This window comes from Bacillus rossius, chromosome 1 (assembly GCF_032445375.1).
Source record: "Bacillus rossius redtenbacheri isolate Brsri chromosome 1, Brsri_v3, whole genome shotgun sequence".
NCBI classification, from domain to species: Eukaryota; Metazoa; Arthropoda; class Insecta; order Phasmatodea; family Bacillidae; genus Bacillus; species Bacillus rossius.
The window spans coordinates 148,933,689-148,951,584 of NC_086330.1; the positions used below are offsets into that span (position 1 = coordinate 148,933,689).

Below are 17,896 nucleotides of genomic sequence, written 5' to 3' on the forward strand. Positions count from 1 at the left end.
TGAAATGCATAACAATATAACATTTAGTCGTCTATTGAACAAAATGAGATTAAGTATATTTTCTTTTATTAGGTAAAGATAGCAAGATATATGTGTTCATAGGAACAGAAAATAGTTAAGCAGTTAGCTATGCTAAAAATTAAAATTAATAAACAATTGAAGGCACACTACAAATGTGTACCCAAACGCTAAACGAAATTTCTTTTTTTCAGCATAATTATTTACCAAGTAGATAAATATTTTTGGAGTTTAATTCTGTAAGGTTTCAGTTTTGTGTTTCCTCGTGCGGCACGACACGACGAAATTAGAAATAGACTACATCTTCGCGGGCCGTCAGGGGCGCGTATTTTGTCGTGATGACGTCACGGCGATATTGCATTCCACTGGCTCGTGAGCGTGTCGGGCCTGTCGTGTCGTGTTCGTCGTGGCATTGTGACTCCAGGTTTAAAACAATAGCCAGAACGAGGAGAATAGCGTTTGAAACCGAGTCCCGCGTGTGTGGAAGCGACGCACATCCTAGTCGGATGAAGACACTAATGAAGTCCACGTGCTCAACTGTACGTAGACTGGTTGTGTGTTCCCGGGAGTCCGTTCATATTTCTGTGGTGTTGACCGTGTTATGTTCGACGTCTGCGCTCCGCTGCGATCTGACGGACTTGGACTTGAAGCTGGACACGCGCGGGTTCGAGTACGACGAGGAGTAAGCTCGTCCCTCCGCCGACGTGCAGACCAGCATCTTGTGGAAGGCGCGCCTGAACCTGGCGGACATGGCGTTGTACAGGAAAGGGTTGATGGCGCTGCAACAGACATTTCAAGCACAGCACTGCACCGTACGTAATATTTGTAAACACACACATTAGGCGTTGGTGTATTTTTATTTGTGATGGGTCAAATACCAAGTTTCTTGAATCTGAATCTTGAATTTGAATCCCAGAGAGTACCTCGAATATGCTCTTAGAATCCTAATTCAGATGTCAAGAGTTGAAAATAAAATAATTAAAAACAATGAAAATTACTAACCATAGTGTTGAAATATACTAACCTTTAAATGGTTGTTTCATAAACTACGTTTCCCGAATGAACAGGTATTGTAATTTTATTTATGTAACTACATGTTAAAAGTACAATATCTTGGAAATGTAACATGATAGGTATAAACAAAAGTTTGACATAGTAAACTTCAAAGTTTATCAGTGTTGAATTGTCTAATTTACTTTATTTGATTTTCGGTTTTGTTTCATCTTATGGTTTATAGAAAGCTATCGTTTTTCTGTATTTACTGTTTTTTTTGGCAACTGTCTCGTCGTTTTCGGCGCACTGTGTTCTTCTGTGCTGTAATTTTTTTCTCACTATAGGTGGTAAAAATTTGGCATCATCTGAGTTTAGATAGCTCTACGCGTGCTTGTAATCATCTTTGTTATCTATTCCCGGGGTTTTTCTGTGTAAACAGGCAATGGCACATGTCCTAGATGTTTTTTTAATGCAATCTCCCCATCGCAAGAATTTTTCAAAGAATAATAATTAACACGATCAACCGTATCTTTGGTGCAAGGCGCTCCCCATATACGCTAGGTCGGCCATGAAACAAAACACGCCAGTCGCAGTGCCTTACGGTCAGTTGCACCATTCTACTTTTTTATTCACGATCCAATGAGCTCATCCAAAGAATAATCTTTGGATTATTCTTTAAATTGTGGCGCCAACACATACGGGGGCTACATGATCTTCGCTTTCGTGAACCTAAGTACATACACTTTCAATCTGTGGCAACATACGGCAAGAATGTTGAAGAAATGGTAGGTTTGTTTCTATTGGTGGGGCAGGAACGATATGGAGTCACTGCAATCGATTGTGATATATTGAGAAAACAGTTGATGCAGTTACCACTAGATAGCACCTCATGAGGCCGCAACCTCATATCTATTGATTTCTAATAACGACTGAAAACACAAATTTTTTATTTTAATTATTAAAAACAAAGTAGGTGGACATATTATTGTACTAACAAAAGGTCTTTTTTTAAAATATAGAGAAATTTTGATGAAAAGAAAAACTTTATTCAATTATCAAACACTTTAAATATAGGTATTTCTAATGAGAAGTAATTGCAACTCTAGAAAACGCAGCAGTTTTCATAAATGTATTATAAATCATCAGTATTGTTATAAATAATTATTTAACATTTACGCCAGAATATAACTGGGAATAAAGTCCGTGAAAATTCCGGACACATCTGCTTGTGCTGTGTCGATCCGAGATCATTGTCCATGGACCGCACCGAGAGTTTATTCATTTCGAAATTCCCAATGATCTTCGTTCAGTGCTGGAAGGACAACGACGCCACGGAAGCCGTGATCATCCAAGTCAATGGAAGGAGATCACTCTCGAGCTCTGATGGTGCAACTGGCCATTAGCTAGCCCGGGGGGGGGGGGGGGGGATGGATGCACTTGAACTCGGCATCACGTTCGCCGACCAATGGAGGCGTCGTCTCTTTCGCAACAAGGCCGTCTGGAGGGACGCGACGGGACTTGGTGGTTTTTCCCGGCGGTCCACAGGGAAAGCGGAACGCGCCCTACAACGGACCACGAAGGTCTCCGCTGCAGACACGATCGGGTTTTGCGAAACCAATTCGTAACGGCTGGTTCTCGATTGCTCGGTAAAAAAAAGTGACTTTGCTTGGAGGTGGTGTAATTCAGACCATACACAAACACATTTAAGGCTCGTTCTCACACGCCATATTTATTTATTTTTTTTGGAATTTTTCTAAAATTTTAATTTTATACTTTCGTTGCATTTTTTGTTCTGCCTCAAATATCTTCAACAGATGTTCATATTTAGTGTGATATCATGGGTGAATAAAAACGCGCAAATCTTCATAATAATCATTATTTGCACGTCGTTTTACATTAAGAGAACATTGGTTGAAAATATTTGTGTCAGAACAACAAATGCAAGGGAGGTATCGAATTCAAATTTTAGAAAAAGCCCTTTAAAATGTTATGACAAAAAAATGGCGTGTGTGACCGAGACTAAGTCAATTTTAACAAATCTGGTAAGATTATTTTCTTTGTATGAACATAAATACTATCTAATAATGACGTACATTATAGTTTTTCTTTGACGGTGGAAGGGTAGGGGTAGTGTTCGTCATGTTTTATTTTATGTGATTAATAGAATGATTTGGAGAATAAGGGGTTACAGGAGTTTCAAGTCAGCTGTAGTTTACTTGCAAGCAAAGAACAAAAATTTTGTTGCCATGTCATCGTTCAGATATTTAAAATATAAAATAAAAAGCCAGGAATTCTGGGGAATACTGTGATGTAGCCTGAGTTATGTAACTCGTCTCTATTTGATATTTCTGAAAGTACTGCAATAATGGTTTACACATTCTTCTGTCACTGTTGTTCTGTCAACGGTTCTTCTATGTATACGACATTAGTTAGGTAGGAGTAATTTCGTGACTGGAATGGAAATGTGTATCCCAGGTGCTGCCATCTGTGTTAAAGTTCACAAAGACAAAGGGAAACGTTATAGTACTAACTGTTTGATGATTTTAACAAGATTACCAGTATTTTAATAAAACTGCTTGTCAAATATAATGTCCAAAGCCGGGGTTTAGAATTTTTTAAAATTTTATCGCTTTTATTGGAGCTAATTGGTTATATATTTTTTAATTTCGCTTCGGCAACGAATTGTAGCGGTGGGTGCTGAAAATACGTGTGATTCGCGTCAGGAAATGTAGCTTGCAACACAATATTCTTATATTTATAACTTTAAAGGAAATCTACGTTATATTTTGTGTCCAAGTTTCGTATCATAAGTGTACTTGCCGCATGAGAACACATGAAATTGCTCGTTACCGAAGTTAGATGTTACACATCACTAGAGAGTACTAAAAAGCACGTTCAATTTTTGTTTCATGTGTAAAGGACCCCGTGCGAAGCTTTGCGCGTTACAGATCTCCCGAATTCGAGACAATTTGCATGACACTGAGTGTACTCGGAGCCACGTGGAGCTCACGGTCTTCAACTCCGCGGGGCTGTCAGGATCACGGATACCACTTAAAACTTCGGCGCAAGGATTTTTCTGGATAATCCACCAGCAAGTAGGCTGAGTCTGGCGCAATATATTTCTTATGAGACTGCGATTTTGGTGGTGACTTGCCAATAATAATTATTCGGCCATCTTCGGACGTTTCCGCAGCTCGTTGCTTATGATCAGGACCTCGTTGACCATCTTCGGTAACATTCGGCTTTATTTTTATCCGTGGTTCGCTTGTTGTGTTAGTGTTGCTTGCGAGGAGCACTACCGTCATGAATAGACATATTTAATATTTTTTCTTGGTATTGCCTCCTTTTGCTATAAAACCCTTTTTATGTTAGTAATCATGGTGGTTTATTAACATATTTAAATATGTTTAAATTTTCCTGAGGTGGGCGGAATAGTAACCACGACCTTCAAATTAGCAACTTGGTTTTATGATGACTCGGCTACTTAGTCGATCATGTCTAAACTAAGTTTGTAAGTGTATACTAGCCGTAAGTTCAAAAACTAACCGTTTGAATCTAAGGACTGGAAAACATACCAGTTTGTACGCTCGGCTATCGAGACAACTACCAGACCGTGAATTAAATAAGGCACATAAAGAAAATACACATATTCTGACTTTTTGTAATTTGAAGGAAATTTAGCATCACTTGCTAGAGGGCGAAATTGACATATTAGTTTAAATTTAACGCGCTAGAGTGCAGTATCACCATACAGTCAACTGTCGTGACATACACCATATTATCGATCGTCTTGCCCGCTATCTAGAATTTCTGTAATTTTTTAGCTAGAAATTCGGGAAAACTAAAAAAAAACAATAATAAAAAATCTTATTAAAACAATGACTAATTCGATTGATATTCGTCCTCTGTTCGATACTTGATAGATGCAAAAAAAAATTAAGCAAAAAAATACTTATGTAATAAAATTTGGTAAAAAATCTTAAAAGAGGCAAAAATTCCTCAACTACCAACCTTAAATTAATTCGATCGATTCCTGTCCTTTTTCCGATCCTTGGTAAATGCAAAATGTTTATTTTAGAAAAACTTATTTAATAAAACATGGTGAAAAGAGCCAACAAAACTGCTTAAATTTCTAATCGACCAGCCACCAGTAAACTAGCGATGCCATCTTAAATGTTAGGCGTATAGGCAAAGCGTGTCCGAACCAAGAGCACATTTGTCAAAAAAAAAAAAAAAAAAAAGGAATTCAACCTGTAGGATAGGATTTCATCGCATGGATGCGATCTCAACGCAGAGATACAGTGCAAAGATAATATCTCGATGCAGGGATACGATATCACCGCAGTAATACGACTGATAGGATGCGGCTGGTAAGATACTACGAGACTTAGAAATCAGATAATGAGAAATAAAACAATATTTTTTTTAAAATCAAACAATCGTATTATTGTTCAATTTTGTACACAAGCAGGTAAAGAAAGTTATTATTGTATGTAGCCAGCTTACCTGAGTTCTTTGAGTATGAATGCTACTTCATTGAGGTGCGATTCGTTTCCTGCCCTAAACGATGCTATCAGAAGTGTGAAACGATTGACCAAAATGCTAGTATCTTTCCATGATGTGTAATCAATCTCTTATGCTGCTTTCATATTCCTAGAAAATGTGATATTAATATTTTTAATATATCGGAAGTCTTCCGTTTAAACACCAGCCTCAAAGTCACTGTCACCATCGTTTCAGTGACCATCATAAGCTTGAATAATTTAGTTTAACGCCTCGTTTCCATTGTTTTGGCCTCAGTGCATCATAATTGCTAGGTTTAAATTATTCTAATTTGTTCTAATTTTCTGTAAAGCTGTTGTTGCTGCCATTATCTCCAGTAATATTATTTAATCCTTCAGCTTTAGTAACAGTAAATCCATCAGAGAATTTTGAAGGAAGATAAAATCCTTCAAGAGTCATCTTAGGAAACGTGTCATCATTTCCTTACTAGTACTCTATATCGGCGCTATTTCTTCGCTGCTGGGATCTCATTACATTTCAGTGCAGGCGATGCAGATGTCCAAGTGTGATTTGTTTGCCAATTCCACATAAATTCTGTCCAAACACAGACTTTTTCTCCGTAGACGAATAAAGTGCACCTTTGAAGGTTAATATTTTGTAGCTATGTATACAATTTATCACTTCGTTCAAACTAAAAGCTACAATTGTCACAACGTAGAATTATCTGCAAAGGACTCTTTGGACAATTGCCTTTCTCATGACGCCGAGCATTGTTGGTTTTAGTGAACGAAATGCCACAGTACAGACATATATAAGCCGATGATGCCAATACTGCTTTTTGGAACTGCACTGACTGTTCTTGATATTTAATCAAAATCAGCTTCCATATTACCAACAGAAAATGAGCCAACAAAGGCCGAAGACTCTCAATTTTTAAAATTATTTGTGACAAATACCAGATCTATACTAAGATTTTTAAGAAAGAAATATTTAAAAGTTTTTTTAATATTTGATCAGCGAGAGTTAATTTGCTATCATGTAAAAAAAAGTGGCCAGATAGTTCTGCTTTTCAACAACAGATGTCGCCACCTGTTACGTAGAGGTAAATATGATTTATTTTTCATATGGGATGCGAAATACTCACTCACGATCGCAAGAGAAAAAGGGCTTCACTTGACAACAAGGAGAAGGAAGCTCGTCTTGCATGATAGTGATTCTCAGCCATCTTAAGGCATATTTTTTGACTGAGTAATACTTTTTGTTTGAATTGCACTTGATAAAAATATTTTAAGTGCCGATTTAATATCAGAAATTCACTAATTAAAAGTAAATCTGAATAAAATTGTATAGGTCATTAAGTAAACAAATTTACATGCAGAGATTGATTTCTCATAAATAACCAGAAGCACTCAGAGAACATAAGCAGATGTTTCGCTATGAATAACCAGGAGCACACTGAGAAAACCAAAAGAAGCATCGTAATGAATGACCAGAAGAACTTGGAGAAACAACCAAAATATTGGCTGGAATAATCAGAATACCACGGAGAAAACAACCAAAATATTGGCAGGAATAATCAGGAGCACACGGAAAAAACTAACGTACGTTTTCAAATCAATATCAGCAGATTTACCCCTTCCCCCCAAAAAACAAACAAAACATTTAATAAATTAAAAAAATAAAAATACAAATAATTACAAGAAAACAACAAAAAATAAAAATAATAAGAAATTACGAAAATAAATTCTGGCTTGTGCTAGGACACTATACTTGCTGAACTAAGGGGAAGCTCATATACGCTGGCTGAACAGACTTATGTAATTTTGTATTTTTTTTTTAATTTATTTTTTGTAATTTGTATTTATTTATTTTTTTTTTTTTTTTTGTAATTCAATGATATTCATTTGGGAAAACGTTTTTTTTTTCTGTCTGCTCCTGATTATTTCTGCCAATATATTGATGGAAACCTCCACCACCAGACTTCAATAAGAGATAGGACCCAATATGGCTGCCATGACGTGATACTGGCTGCCGTAATATGTGCCTTGCCTTGGAATTAGTGGTGGAAGGTCAGTCTGCCTGTGGCTTCTGTGGAGGAAGGATCCAACGCCCATTTCATTTAATGATCTTGCTGGGTTCAAAACGAGGACTCAATGATGATTTTAAAATCAAAATGTAATTAAGTAATTTATTTTTTGAACTATAAAACTTTCCTAGCATTTCTAACTTAAAAATTACGAATTTTCAATATAACGGACTGTTTTTAAAATAGCGGAAAGTCCATTTTATTGCAATTGTATTCAGAAAATGTTTTATTAATTTTAAAAGTATTTCTGATTTTTATAGCTTAAAAATGACAGATTTTCAATATGGCGGGCGTAACGAAAAGTGAAACGATTCTAGAATATAAGATGGCGGGTGTGGTGTAAGCTTTTTTACATTTTTGGATTTTTTCGAAACTGTTTGGTTAAAATTTAAAAATTTCGTGTTTATGGTCAAGGTCAAGGTCGTGATATCGGCGGCTTAGGGCGGCTTGCTTTTTTGTGTGTGTAGCCGTTCTTAGAAATTGGAATTCTTTCAAAGGCAAAAGTCTTTTTAGGCATTCCGAATATCTAAATTTTGAAGGAAAAATGGGAAATTTTCGCTAAAAATGGGATTTTCCCCCTCGAAATACGTAAAATTGGAGTAATGTTTGAGTAATTTTGAGTAATTTTGAGTCCAGGATGGCTGCCGTGATGTAAGAGGTCGGTCGGTCACTAAACCCATCCACATCCACTAACCGGAATCAGCGCTCTGAGCCCTTTATTATACTACTCCTTGTTATTAATGGTGTCCAACTGCTGCAAATAGTTTTTCCCGTGATATAATAATTGATGTTCAGCATTGAATTTTTTTCTCTTAGAATAACTACAACTATGGTCTTAGAAAACGAAACAAATATAAAAGTAAAGACTAAAATTTATTATAGTTAACTGTGGTATACAATATAAAGATTTTGTAATGTTATCAAGGCTGGTAGTATCAATCTGGCAGCAGTGGGTGCCATTTTCTCTGTATTGAAAACTGAATGTGAGACAATAACTGAGTCACATCGCCTTTGTACCTCCACACACTTGCTAGTGCCAAATTTTTAAATGAAGAATTGTATCGGATATGTTACTACTGAAGTGAAACTGTAAGTTCTAACTAGATTTGAGAAAACCTAAAATGAACCGACGGAAGCGATTTGGTGCAGCGGTAGGATACCGAACTAACGTTCTTGAGGAACCGGCCATCCTGATTTCACTCCACGCAAATACAAGCATGTCTTCTTCATACAAACCAAGGCGAGTTCCTTTAATGTTTGAGTTATATGTCACTGATCACTTCTCTATCGCCGAGGATTTATAAAAAATTTTAAAAAATAACTAGAAGCGTTATAAAAAAGTTTAAAAAATAACTAGAAATAAGCAAGTGTCTCATTAAAAAAGGGCTGACTTTTCTCAAACAACAGTTAACGTGTGTACATGTCCTACCAATTGTTAAAGACCATTAGTAAAATTTGTATAATATTTTTTGGCTCTAAAGTTTTAGTAGAATTGGCTTGTCAACTTCAAAAGATCTTTTTAAAAGCTACTATTTAACAGCTTTTGAGGCCTAGTTAGGAAATTATATTAAAAATTTAAAGGCGAGAAATTTTTTTTCTCTTTACTGCTCTTCGTTCCACAACTGTTTATACTAAAATATGATTTTTAAAACAAATCATAGTATTATTGCAAGCGATGATATTGACTATATACAGTTTTTTAATTGTATAATTCAATTATTTGAAGGGAAAAAACTTTTAAAAAAATATTTATACTGTTGAAAGTTTTTCTAAAAATATATACCTATATATTTTTCTGTTCTTACAAAAATGGCTTAAATTAAGAATCATTGTTTTGTTAATTAATAATTAACTAATTGAGAAACTTCAAATATTAAAATTAATAAGTAATTTCGACCAGAAGAGTATGAAAAAAATATAATTTTAAATCTATTGATGTTTTTAAACATATAGTGGTGCCGGTGTATTAAATACACGTCAACATTGTGGATACGGAATGAGTCACGGAAGTCGGTGATCATTGTTATGGAAGTGCACGTTACACATCGCCCCATATACCTACGCATGGTTAACTGTGTCTTGCCGATATGAACTTCCACATCACAAGGATCCAGTGTATCTCCCTGCGCACCGCCACGAATCTAACAATAAAAAAAAAATCATATATGGATCTACTGGCTTTAACATTTTTACTTCCTCAACATGCTCCGGGGGAAATACCTAATGATTTCAAGCGAAATTTAAGATGCATCCAGCAAATCTGGTGCAAAAAAATATTTTGTTTCAAAACGTTATATAAAGCGCTTGCTCAGTGAAACTTCAGTGGAAAACGAAAATAACGGAACGAAACTATAGAACTGGCTTGGTTCTCATAAATCAAGTTTTGTGCATTGTCACTACATAGTATGAAACAAAGTCGCTTCCCGCTGTCTGTCTGTCCCTATGTATGCTTATATCTTTAAAACTACGCAACGTATTTTGATGCGGTTTTTTAATAGATAAAGTTATTCAAGAGGAAGGTTTGTATGTATAATACATGCATAATATAGTAGAGAAACACTGATAATTTTAGAGGTTACTAATGTGATGTCGTAAATAAACACATTTTTTTGCGCTTACATTGCAAACGCTGGCTGAACCCTACGAGATAGATCAAAATAATGTACTACAGAATTGTACACCTTAAAAAGGTCTACAAAAAAGTCCTGGATGGTATTTATCTATCTTTTAGGGATAGCCCACAATAAGCATTTTTTATCCTTTACCTTTTACGAGAAATAATGGCTTATTTACGAAGCGATTTTAAGCAATACAGCATTAATCCTTATAAAATTAATTACCTTAAATACATTGTGCATTTAATTGATCTATATTATGTTTGTATTGTCTAATGACAAACAAATCTGTGAACGTTGTATATAAAGACATTCTGTACAGTAGCGTAGCCAGGATTTGTGTATGGGGGGTGTTAAGAAGCATGGCCCCCCGTATTAAAGCGGGGGTCCGGGGGTCCTCCCCCGGGAAAAATTTGGATTTTAAGGTGTAAAATAGTGCTATTTTAGCAGTTTTCGGTACTTAAATTTAAATATTGTAATGGTAAAAATTTTATTAATTTTAATATGAAATTTTGTTTGAGTGATGAATAAGAAATTAATTAAAGATTTGGTGCTAAGGGGGGGGTTCGAACCCCTAAAACCCCCCCCTGGCTACGCCCCTGATTCTGTAGTATATTTAATATCAGCATTGCACCCGTGCGAAGTCGGGACCGGTCGCTGAGTTATTGCATAATATTTCAAATGTGTGCAATACTATACCAAGCATTAGTTAGAAAGTATTAATTTCAATCTCCTGGAAACTTCCTGTGTTCTTTAATCAGTGATGCTTTTATGAAAATGGCTGTCAAGGAACTTATTAACGTTATTTGTATTATTTCTTACACTTAACGGGAAACAGATTTGTGCAATACAACGCAACATATTAAAAGTGATAATTTTATTATTTTGGAAACTTATTAAGTTCTGAAAACAGCGAGTCTTTGGTAATTATATATGTATTAACAATTGTAATATTTTGTAAATAAAATAATTTTGTATTTTTTTGTTGTGTTTTGAAAATTTGTGGAAATTCCTTTCGATTAAAGAGGCGTAGTGGTTGAGTGGTTAGAACACTCGACACATGACGAGGCGATGAGGGTTCGATTCCCGGCGGGTTCAAATCCGGAATGTGGGAAACGAGCTGGACATTGCCGTGGCCTATGGGTTCTCTCCCTTCCCCTCACAAATCCATCCCGTCACTGCTCTGCATCCCCATCTCATCTCACGCGATTCTTCAGGCTGGACGGAATGTCAGGTCTGTCCTGTTAGGGCAGCCGGCTGTTATGAACAACTGCCCCATTCCATCCATGTAGACCCTGCCTCAGGCGGAAAGCCACCTGGTACCGGTGTGTTCGAGGACCCGTTCAGGGCGAAGAACACACGAGTCGTAACCAGCTTGGAATAACGGGGAAGGGTTGCGTGCGGTTGAATATGAACTCCAAGGTTAAATTAAAGGTTTTTTTTTTATCAAAATATATGATGTTATATGATCTTGAAGAGAATGAATTCAAAGCTACATGTTAAAACTATGTAGCATTGTCTGTGTTTCATGGTTGGGTGGGTTTATTTCAGGTACAGGTCTACTATCGGCACACCAATCATAGCCAACCAGTGCGAAAGCAAAAGCGTCCTGAATGGCTCGGCAAAAAAAAAGAACAATGGCTTCTCTTGGAGACGGCGCGGGCGTACCTCATTGCAATCTAACAAGCTCCTATAAAATATAGTACAGTTACACTACAAATTTTAAGATAATACATTAATAAAAATTGAACCGACTTTATAGCTCAAACGTGGACTGGAGTATAGTAATTTTTGTTATATTTCCAGTTTATTTTAGTTCAAGCAGGGGGAGGGGAAGTTTGTGGAATATGTAAAAGGAAAAAGGAGGGGGGGTGTTTGTGCATGCAGGAGATGGAGATTCCCCCGCAGGACAGCATGCTTGGAGTCGTGTCGGCACAGGCGAGGGGACACAGGGCGCATAGTTACCAGTTGATGTAGATGCACGTCTTGGCGAACATGAGGAACCACAGGTCCATGAACTTGGGGCCGGAGAAGAGGACGGCGAAGGAGTTGTAGACGAGCATGCCGCGGTAGGGCAGCCACAGGATGGCGAACACGAACACCACAGCCGCCAGCATCTTCACCACCTGCGCACGGCATAGCACCTCCGCTGCATATGCACGCATCAAGTGAGAGTTTATATACACATGGATAGAGTTACGGAATTTTCGCGCATTCATTTAGTCGCAAGCTAGAATGCAAACCTCCACACTGTCGCACTGTGTTCATGATTGGACCGCAGTTATTTGGACTCGCCCCTCTACGACCGTGAGCCAACGATGTGCAGCTAGGAGAGAAGTAAGCGAATCAGGTAGTGCCAAATAACAAGGATAAAAATGTTCTCGCTAAGAAATCAACCAATGGAAAAGTAAACATGGGTCGAGCACACCTATAAAATTGAATTCTATCCTGAGGCCAGAGGAATCCGCGAAATTTCCGGGACTCTACACATGGATAAACAAGTGCATCAAGGAAATAATTAATGTATTAGTGTTTGCACAAATGGATGAATGTATTTATGTTAAAAAAAGGATAAATGTATTCAACGTTGTTTAAAAGAATGAATATATGTATATATAAATGTACAAATGTATGCACGGATGTGAGTTTATGTAAGAAGTTACATAATAGTTCTCATATGCCAAACCGTATGTATGTTGGGTTTATCTATGCCGAGACTATGTATTATGAGGGTTTGTATTACGAGGATGTGTATTACAAGGATATGTATTAATAGTATAATAATTACATCTGTATGTATTACAAGTGTATGCATTACTAGTGTGTGCATTGCTAATGAAGGTTTTACTATTATATGTATTGCGAGTACATGTATGACGAGTGTATGTGTTACGAGTGCATGTTTTAAGAGTGTATCGCGTGTTTATTAAAAGAGTATGTATGAATACACGAAGCTATATAAGAGTGTATGTACAAATTATATTTTCGAATGCAGCATGTTTGAATGAATTACGGCTTAATGTGTGAGGCGTTGCTCCGCCTCGAGCTAGAGTTTTTTTCATTTTCTATATAAACCGATTATTTTTGCTGCTGTTTTTTATTTAGGAACATACAATAGGTACTGACGTTGGTATTTGTTTAAATTTAAATTGGGGTATTTGACTCATTTTAAATTATGTAATATTTTTTTTTTTAGCGGTGGCCTTGTGTGTGTTTTGATTTGTAATTTTTTACCTATTTTTTTAGCAGTAACGTGAGGAGTGCCATAAATTACGCGGTATTGTGGCGGTTTAGCGTACCATTAACTGGGGAAGGTGTGCTTTAACTATAGGACTAATGCGTCATATTTTAGGTGTGCCGAACGGGCTCAGAGGATGGCGCGGACCACGAGCCCACACGAGCTGTGGATGACGGCTGCCCGCTGCTGGTTCAAGTCCTGCCGGAGCCGCGCACTAGCAAGCGGGACCAGCTCCGGCGTATTTCCTGCGTCATGCGCAAGTCTGCGAATGAACGTATTTGGACCCGTTTAGGGATGTTTTTTTTTTTTTTTGCCACAGACAGTGACGTATGCGTTGAACAGTTCAAACATATCGTTAACCAAACTTTCAGCTGCTGAAGACGAGTCAATCTCGTATTTACAAGCAGTATAAACTTTTTTTTTAAAGCATTTTGAGTGTGAACTACCACAGTTATACGCCGGAAATGAATATTTATTTTACGTAAATGTTTGCGTCACTGCTTGGCACAGTGCAGCAGTGAAGTGCAAGCTAAGCGCTCCCTTAAAAGCGAGTGCGCACAGCTGTCTCTGCTCGCGCGAACATCTGACCGAGGCAGCTACGCCGCAGGGTAAGCAGGACCCTCAAACACACTACAGGCTTTGAATATATATACTGTATAGAAGTCGCGAGTGGATAGGATTTACTCTACGTTTTTCAGAAGCGTATGATGAGCAGCTTGGGAACTTCACCGCTGCAGTGCGCTGCCGTAACGCCCTGTATCGTCTTAGTTGTTATTTACACGTTAGAGCGCAGCGCTGTCACCCGCTGTCATTCCCCGCACCCCTCATCTATCATTCACTGCAGCTCAACGTCGTTCAACGGGAGGGGGAAGGGGTGTTTGAAGAGTTCGACACTTGTCCGCTAGGGACCACCACAAGTCGATGCCCTAGAGATGGTGGCGATTGCGGCGGTGAATTAACCAACTACCTCAAAACCGTGTTAGAAATTTTAACCTGGGCTGGCGACTTCTATACAGTATATATATTCAAAGCTACAGGTCTCTAGGCGCGTTCCTGCTGTGTCCAAGACGAGGATAATAGCTTTTTCAGCTTGCAGGACAGAGTTTACGAACTATTCGTTACGTTCCGCGAACGAGTGTTTTCTGCTTGAATTTTGTTTGGATGACGAACAAGAAGTTAGTCGACACTTTGTGGCCAGGCCTCTCGCCAAAATATGTTTTTTTTTTGTAATTATAGTTTTGTAAATACCTTTTTTACTTTTAAATGTTGCTTTTTTTAATGGCTAGCTTAGTTTTAATAAAAATATATGTTATTTAGTTTATTTATTTAACGCTCTTGTTAGTAATTTTATTTAATCGCTGGGGAGTTGCGCGGGGAGTGCGCACCGAGTTTACTCGAGAAGTGACTTTACGGGACAATTAGTAATAGAAGAGCTAGTTGGCAGCCTTGGAAGAAGGTGTTTGGATGTTTTTGCAAAGACATTGGGATTCGTAGTCCGCGGCTGGTTGAGAGCAGACCTCCTGGGCTCTTAGTTCGCGCGCGCGAAGTTAAATTCACCCGACGTCTGTTGGCTGTATAGCAATGGTCGGGCGCGGAGTGGAAAAGTTTACAATATCTGTATTGAAAGACTTTAAGCCTCCAGCACGTATTGCTCGGCTGTCGGGGTCAGATTAGACTTTTTTATTGCAGGCAGCAAGACATTTTAATGCCTGTTTTGAGAATTAGCTACGAGTGTGTTTAATGCGCTCACGAAGTAAACTGTAAGTACATCTGCTCCGATTGTTCTGGGTGTTGGTTGTGAGAAATTGACAGAAATTCCGTCACCGTTGTATAGCTTACTCTACGTGACGAGGACTAAATTTTTAAAGTGATAGGTTTGCTTACTCCCCTAGCGTTATTTTTTTTAGCTGTAATTTTTTTAATAGTAATTTTTTTGTATTTCTTTTTTTTTTGTAAATGGCGTCATATACTTTGTAAGTTTTAAGAACTGCCAGCAGGGTTAGGGATAATCCTTATACAAGAAGTTTGTTATATTATGTAATGAAATTGTTTTGCTAGTGGTCAAATTTATGTAACTATATTTTTATTTTGATTTGTTAGAATTTTATCTTTTTGCGCTTAATCAAATATCTACCATCAGATTTTCTGGAGCATTTACTTTTGTAATGGATACCAAATATTTCGTTAAAGTATTATGTTAAATAAAAAAGTTAGTATTATGAATAAAATTTTCTTTTATTTCAGCAAATGCCCATTTCGACACTATTATTTTTTTGCTCTGTTTTTTTAAGGAACTGTTTTTAATTAATCATTTTTCTTATCACTAGGTTTGTATTTTTGTGCGCATTTGCGTATCGTGTTGCAGATAGTTTCAATTTATTTATTTTTAGAAGCCAGTCGGGTGTTGAGCTAGTGCTATCCACCGAGTGCAGAGGGTAGATATCACAACTTGCAGAAACGACACTTAAGTTCAGGAGTGTAAAACACTTAACTCTTAAAGAACTTTTTTTGGGGAACTGAGTAAAACATTAAATCTTTTTGCTAGTGCTCACACAACGTATGCACAGGTGAAGGAATCCTACATGTACTGGGGTATTTTCGTTTTGTCGCTCATACTTGTGATATATTCTCTGAGAATACGATAAGCAAATATTGTTTCACTGTTATGACATGGTACTCCCCAAAACCATTAAAAACTCACGTGAACTTTAGTAGCGGGACATTTATAGGTATTCTTAATAATATCGTTTTTTATTGTTTAAGCAAGCTTTAGAAAACTGCCTGTGTCAATATATTTATATTTTGTTTTTTCATAATGAAATGGATAAATATTTCGAGGAGTTACAGTACGAAGTGCTGTAACTTATTCATGGAGTTCCTAGGTAATGTTGATCTCTGTTATTTTTTCAACCGTAACCCGAGTAGGAGTTTTTAATCATTTCAGATCACATAAAAGAGTTTACATTTTTATTTTGGTCCTACTTCCAGAGGGGAATACACGTGTCATCGACATAGTAATCGTCCGAGACAAGTCGAGAGAGGAGCATCGACGGATTGAAAGTGTGCATGAGAAACATAATCACCCCGAAGAAGCACACTTCCCTGCCACTGTAACGACCCACGGGACATCCGGGTCGCGCCAGGACGCGAGTCCACCTTGTTGGGAGGAGAGTGGTCCGACACAGAAGCCCCGCCTTGTTGGGAGGCGAGTGGTCCGACACAGAAGCCCCGCCTTGTTGGGAGGCGAGTGGTCCGACCACTCAACACAGGAGCCCCGACTGTACGGTGTCTGGGGAGCGCTCGGACATAACATCAGCTGCAAGGCAATAGCCCGTCCACTCAGTCTCTCCCGTCATCCATCCATCGGTCACGTGTCCTGCAGAAAATCGGATTGCCCGTAAAATTCTATCCGTTATATCTTTTGATGGACGGACAGATGGATTATATCTATGGTTTTAGCCGCGGCAGTCAATTGTGACCAGGATAAAAGTCTGTGGTGTTTGTACAATGTCTTTCATATGTTTTGTATAGTATAATTGCGGTTCTTAAAACAACTACTAAACGAATCTCCGATAGAAAAACATGTATGATTCTAAGTAGCTATTTGCATGGGAAAATATTGTGACGGACTGATGAAGTAAAGTTTTCTAATCGCGTGGCTAGATGCGTGGCGTTGACGGACGAAAGAGTGACGGACGGACGGAGGCGACGGGCTATTGTAATTGCATGCGCGCAGGCCTTGCTGGGCTCCTGGTCTCGCCTCGCCCTCCTGAGACTCCGACCTCGAGAGGGGAGACTGCGGCGCACCCACATCCTCCTAACCCGCGCCCCGTGGGGATTGCAGCCAAAGTAGTGTAGTCGCCTAGGATAGAAACTACCATTTAGGCTACCGCAAACCAATTGTTTTTAAATACGGTTTCTGTTTGTGTTTGGAGGTTTGGAGTGGAATATCTGTTCCCTTACCCGAAACGCAGATTCCAGATTTATAAAAATTTTACTGTCAAGCGAACACAAGGATAAACGCAGGCTAAGAATTTGATCTATAACTAACCATATTAGACATATTCTCAAACTGCATAAAGCTGTTGATACACTGTTCACCATTTCCATCTGAAATTTACGAATAACACTGGATTGAAATTCTAGTTTGGTAGGGAAAAAAATGTTTTAAGTCACAAAGTAGCACAAATGGGATAATTGTCGATCATCTGCTAACAGGAAAGGTCTGATTTCTGCGTCTTACTAGTATGTCAATAGTAAACTGTTTTTATGACATAATATTCACTTGGATAGTATCAGTCATTATTTTTCAATAACTTTAGGGAAAACGAGGATAAGGCAAAGCTTCGCTTTTACTCCTCTCTTTTATGGACAGCCTAGAATAATTCAAATGATCTTAGTAAAGTTACGGGTTTCTTCGTAAATAAACAAGAACTCTGTTCA

General features: G+C 37.9%; 1 protein-coding gene across 1 annotated transcript in view; it reads right to left on the reverse strand.

Annotated features, from left to right (window-relative positions):
• Positions 1 to 222: 222 nt before the first annotated feature.
• The window catches only part of LOC134537632 (thyrotropin-releasing hormone receptor-like), a 131,369-nt gene continuing 113,695 nt past the window's right edge, over positions 223 to 17,896 (reverse strand). The window contains exons 8-9 of the mRNA XM_063378331.1: positions 12,181 to 12,359; positions 223 to 797 (exon numbers count right to left, since the gene is read on the reverse strand). Coding sequence (XP_063234401.1) covers positions 593 to 797; positions 12,181 to 12,359 — 384 coding nt within the window. The 3' untranslated portion in view covers positions 223 to 592. The remainder of the gene's footprint in view (positions 798 to 12,180; positions 12,360 to 17,896) is intronic.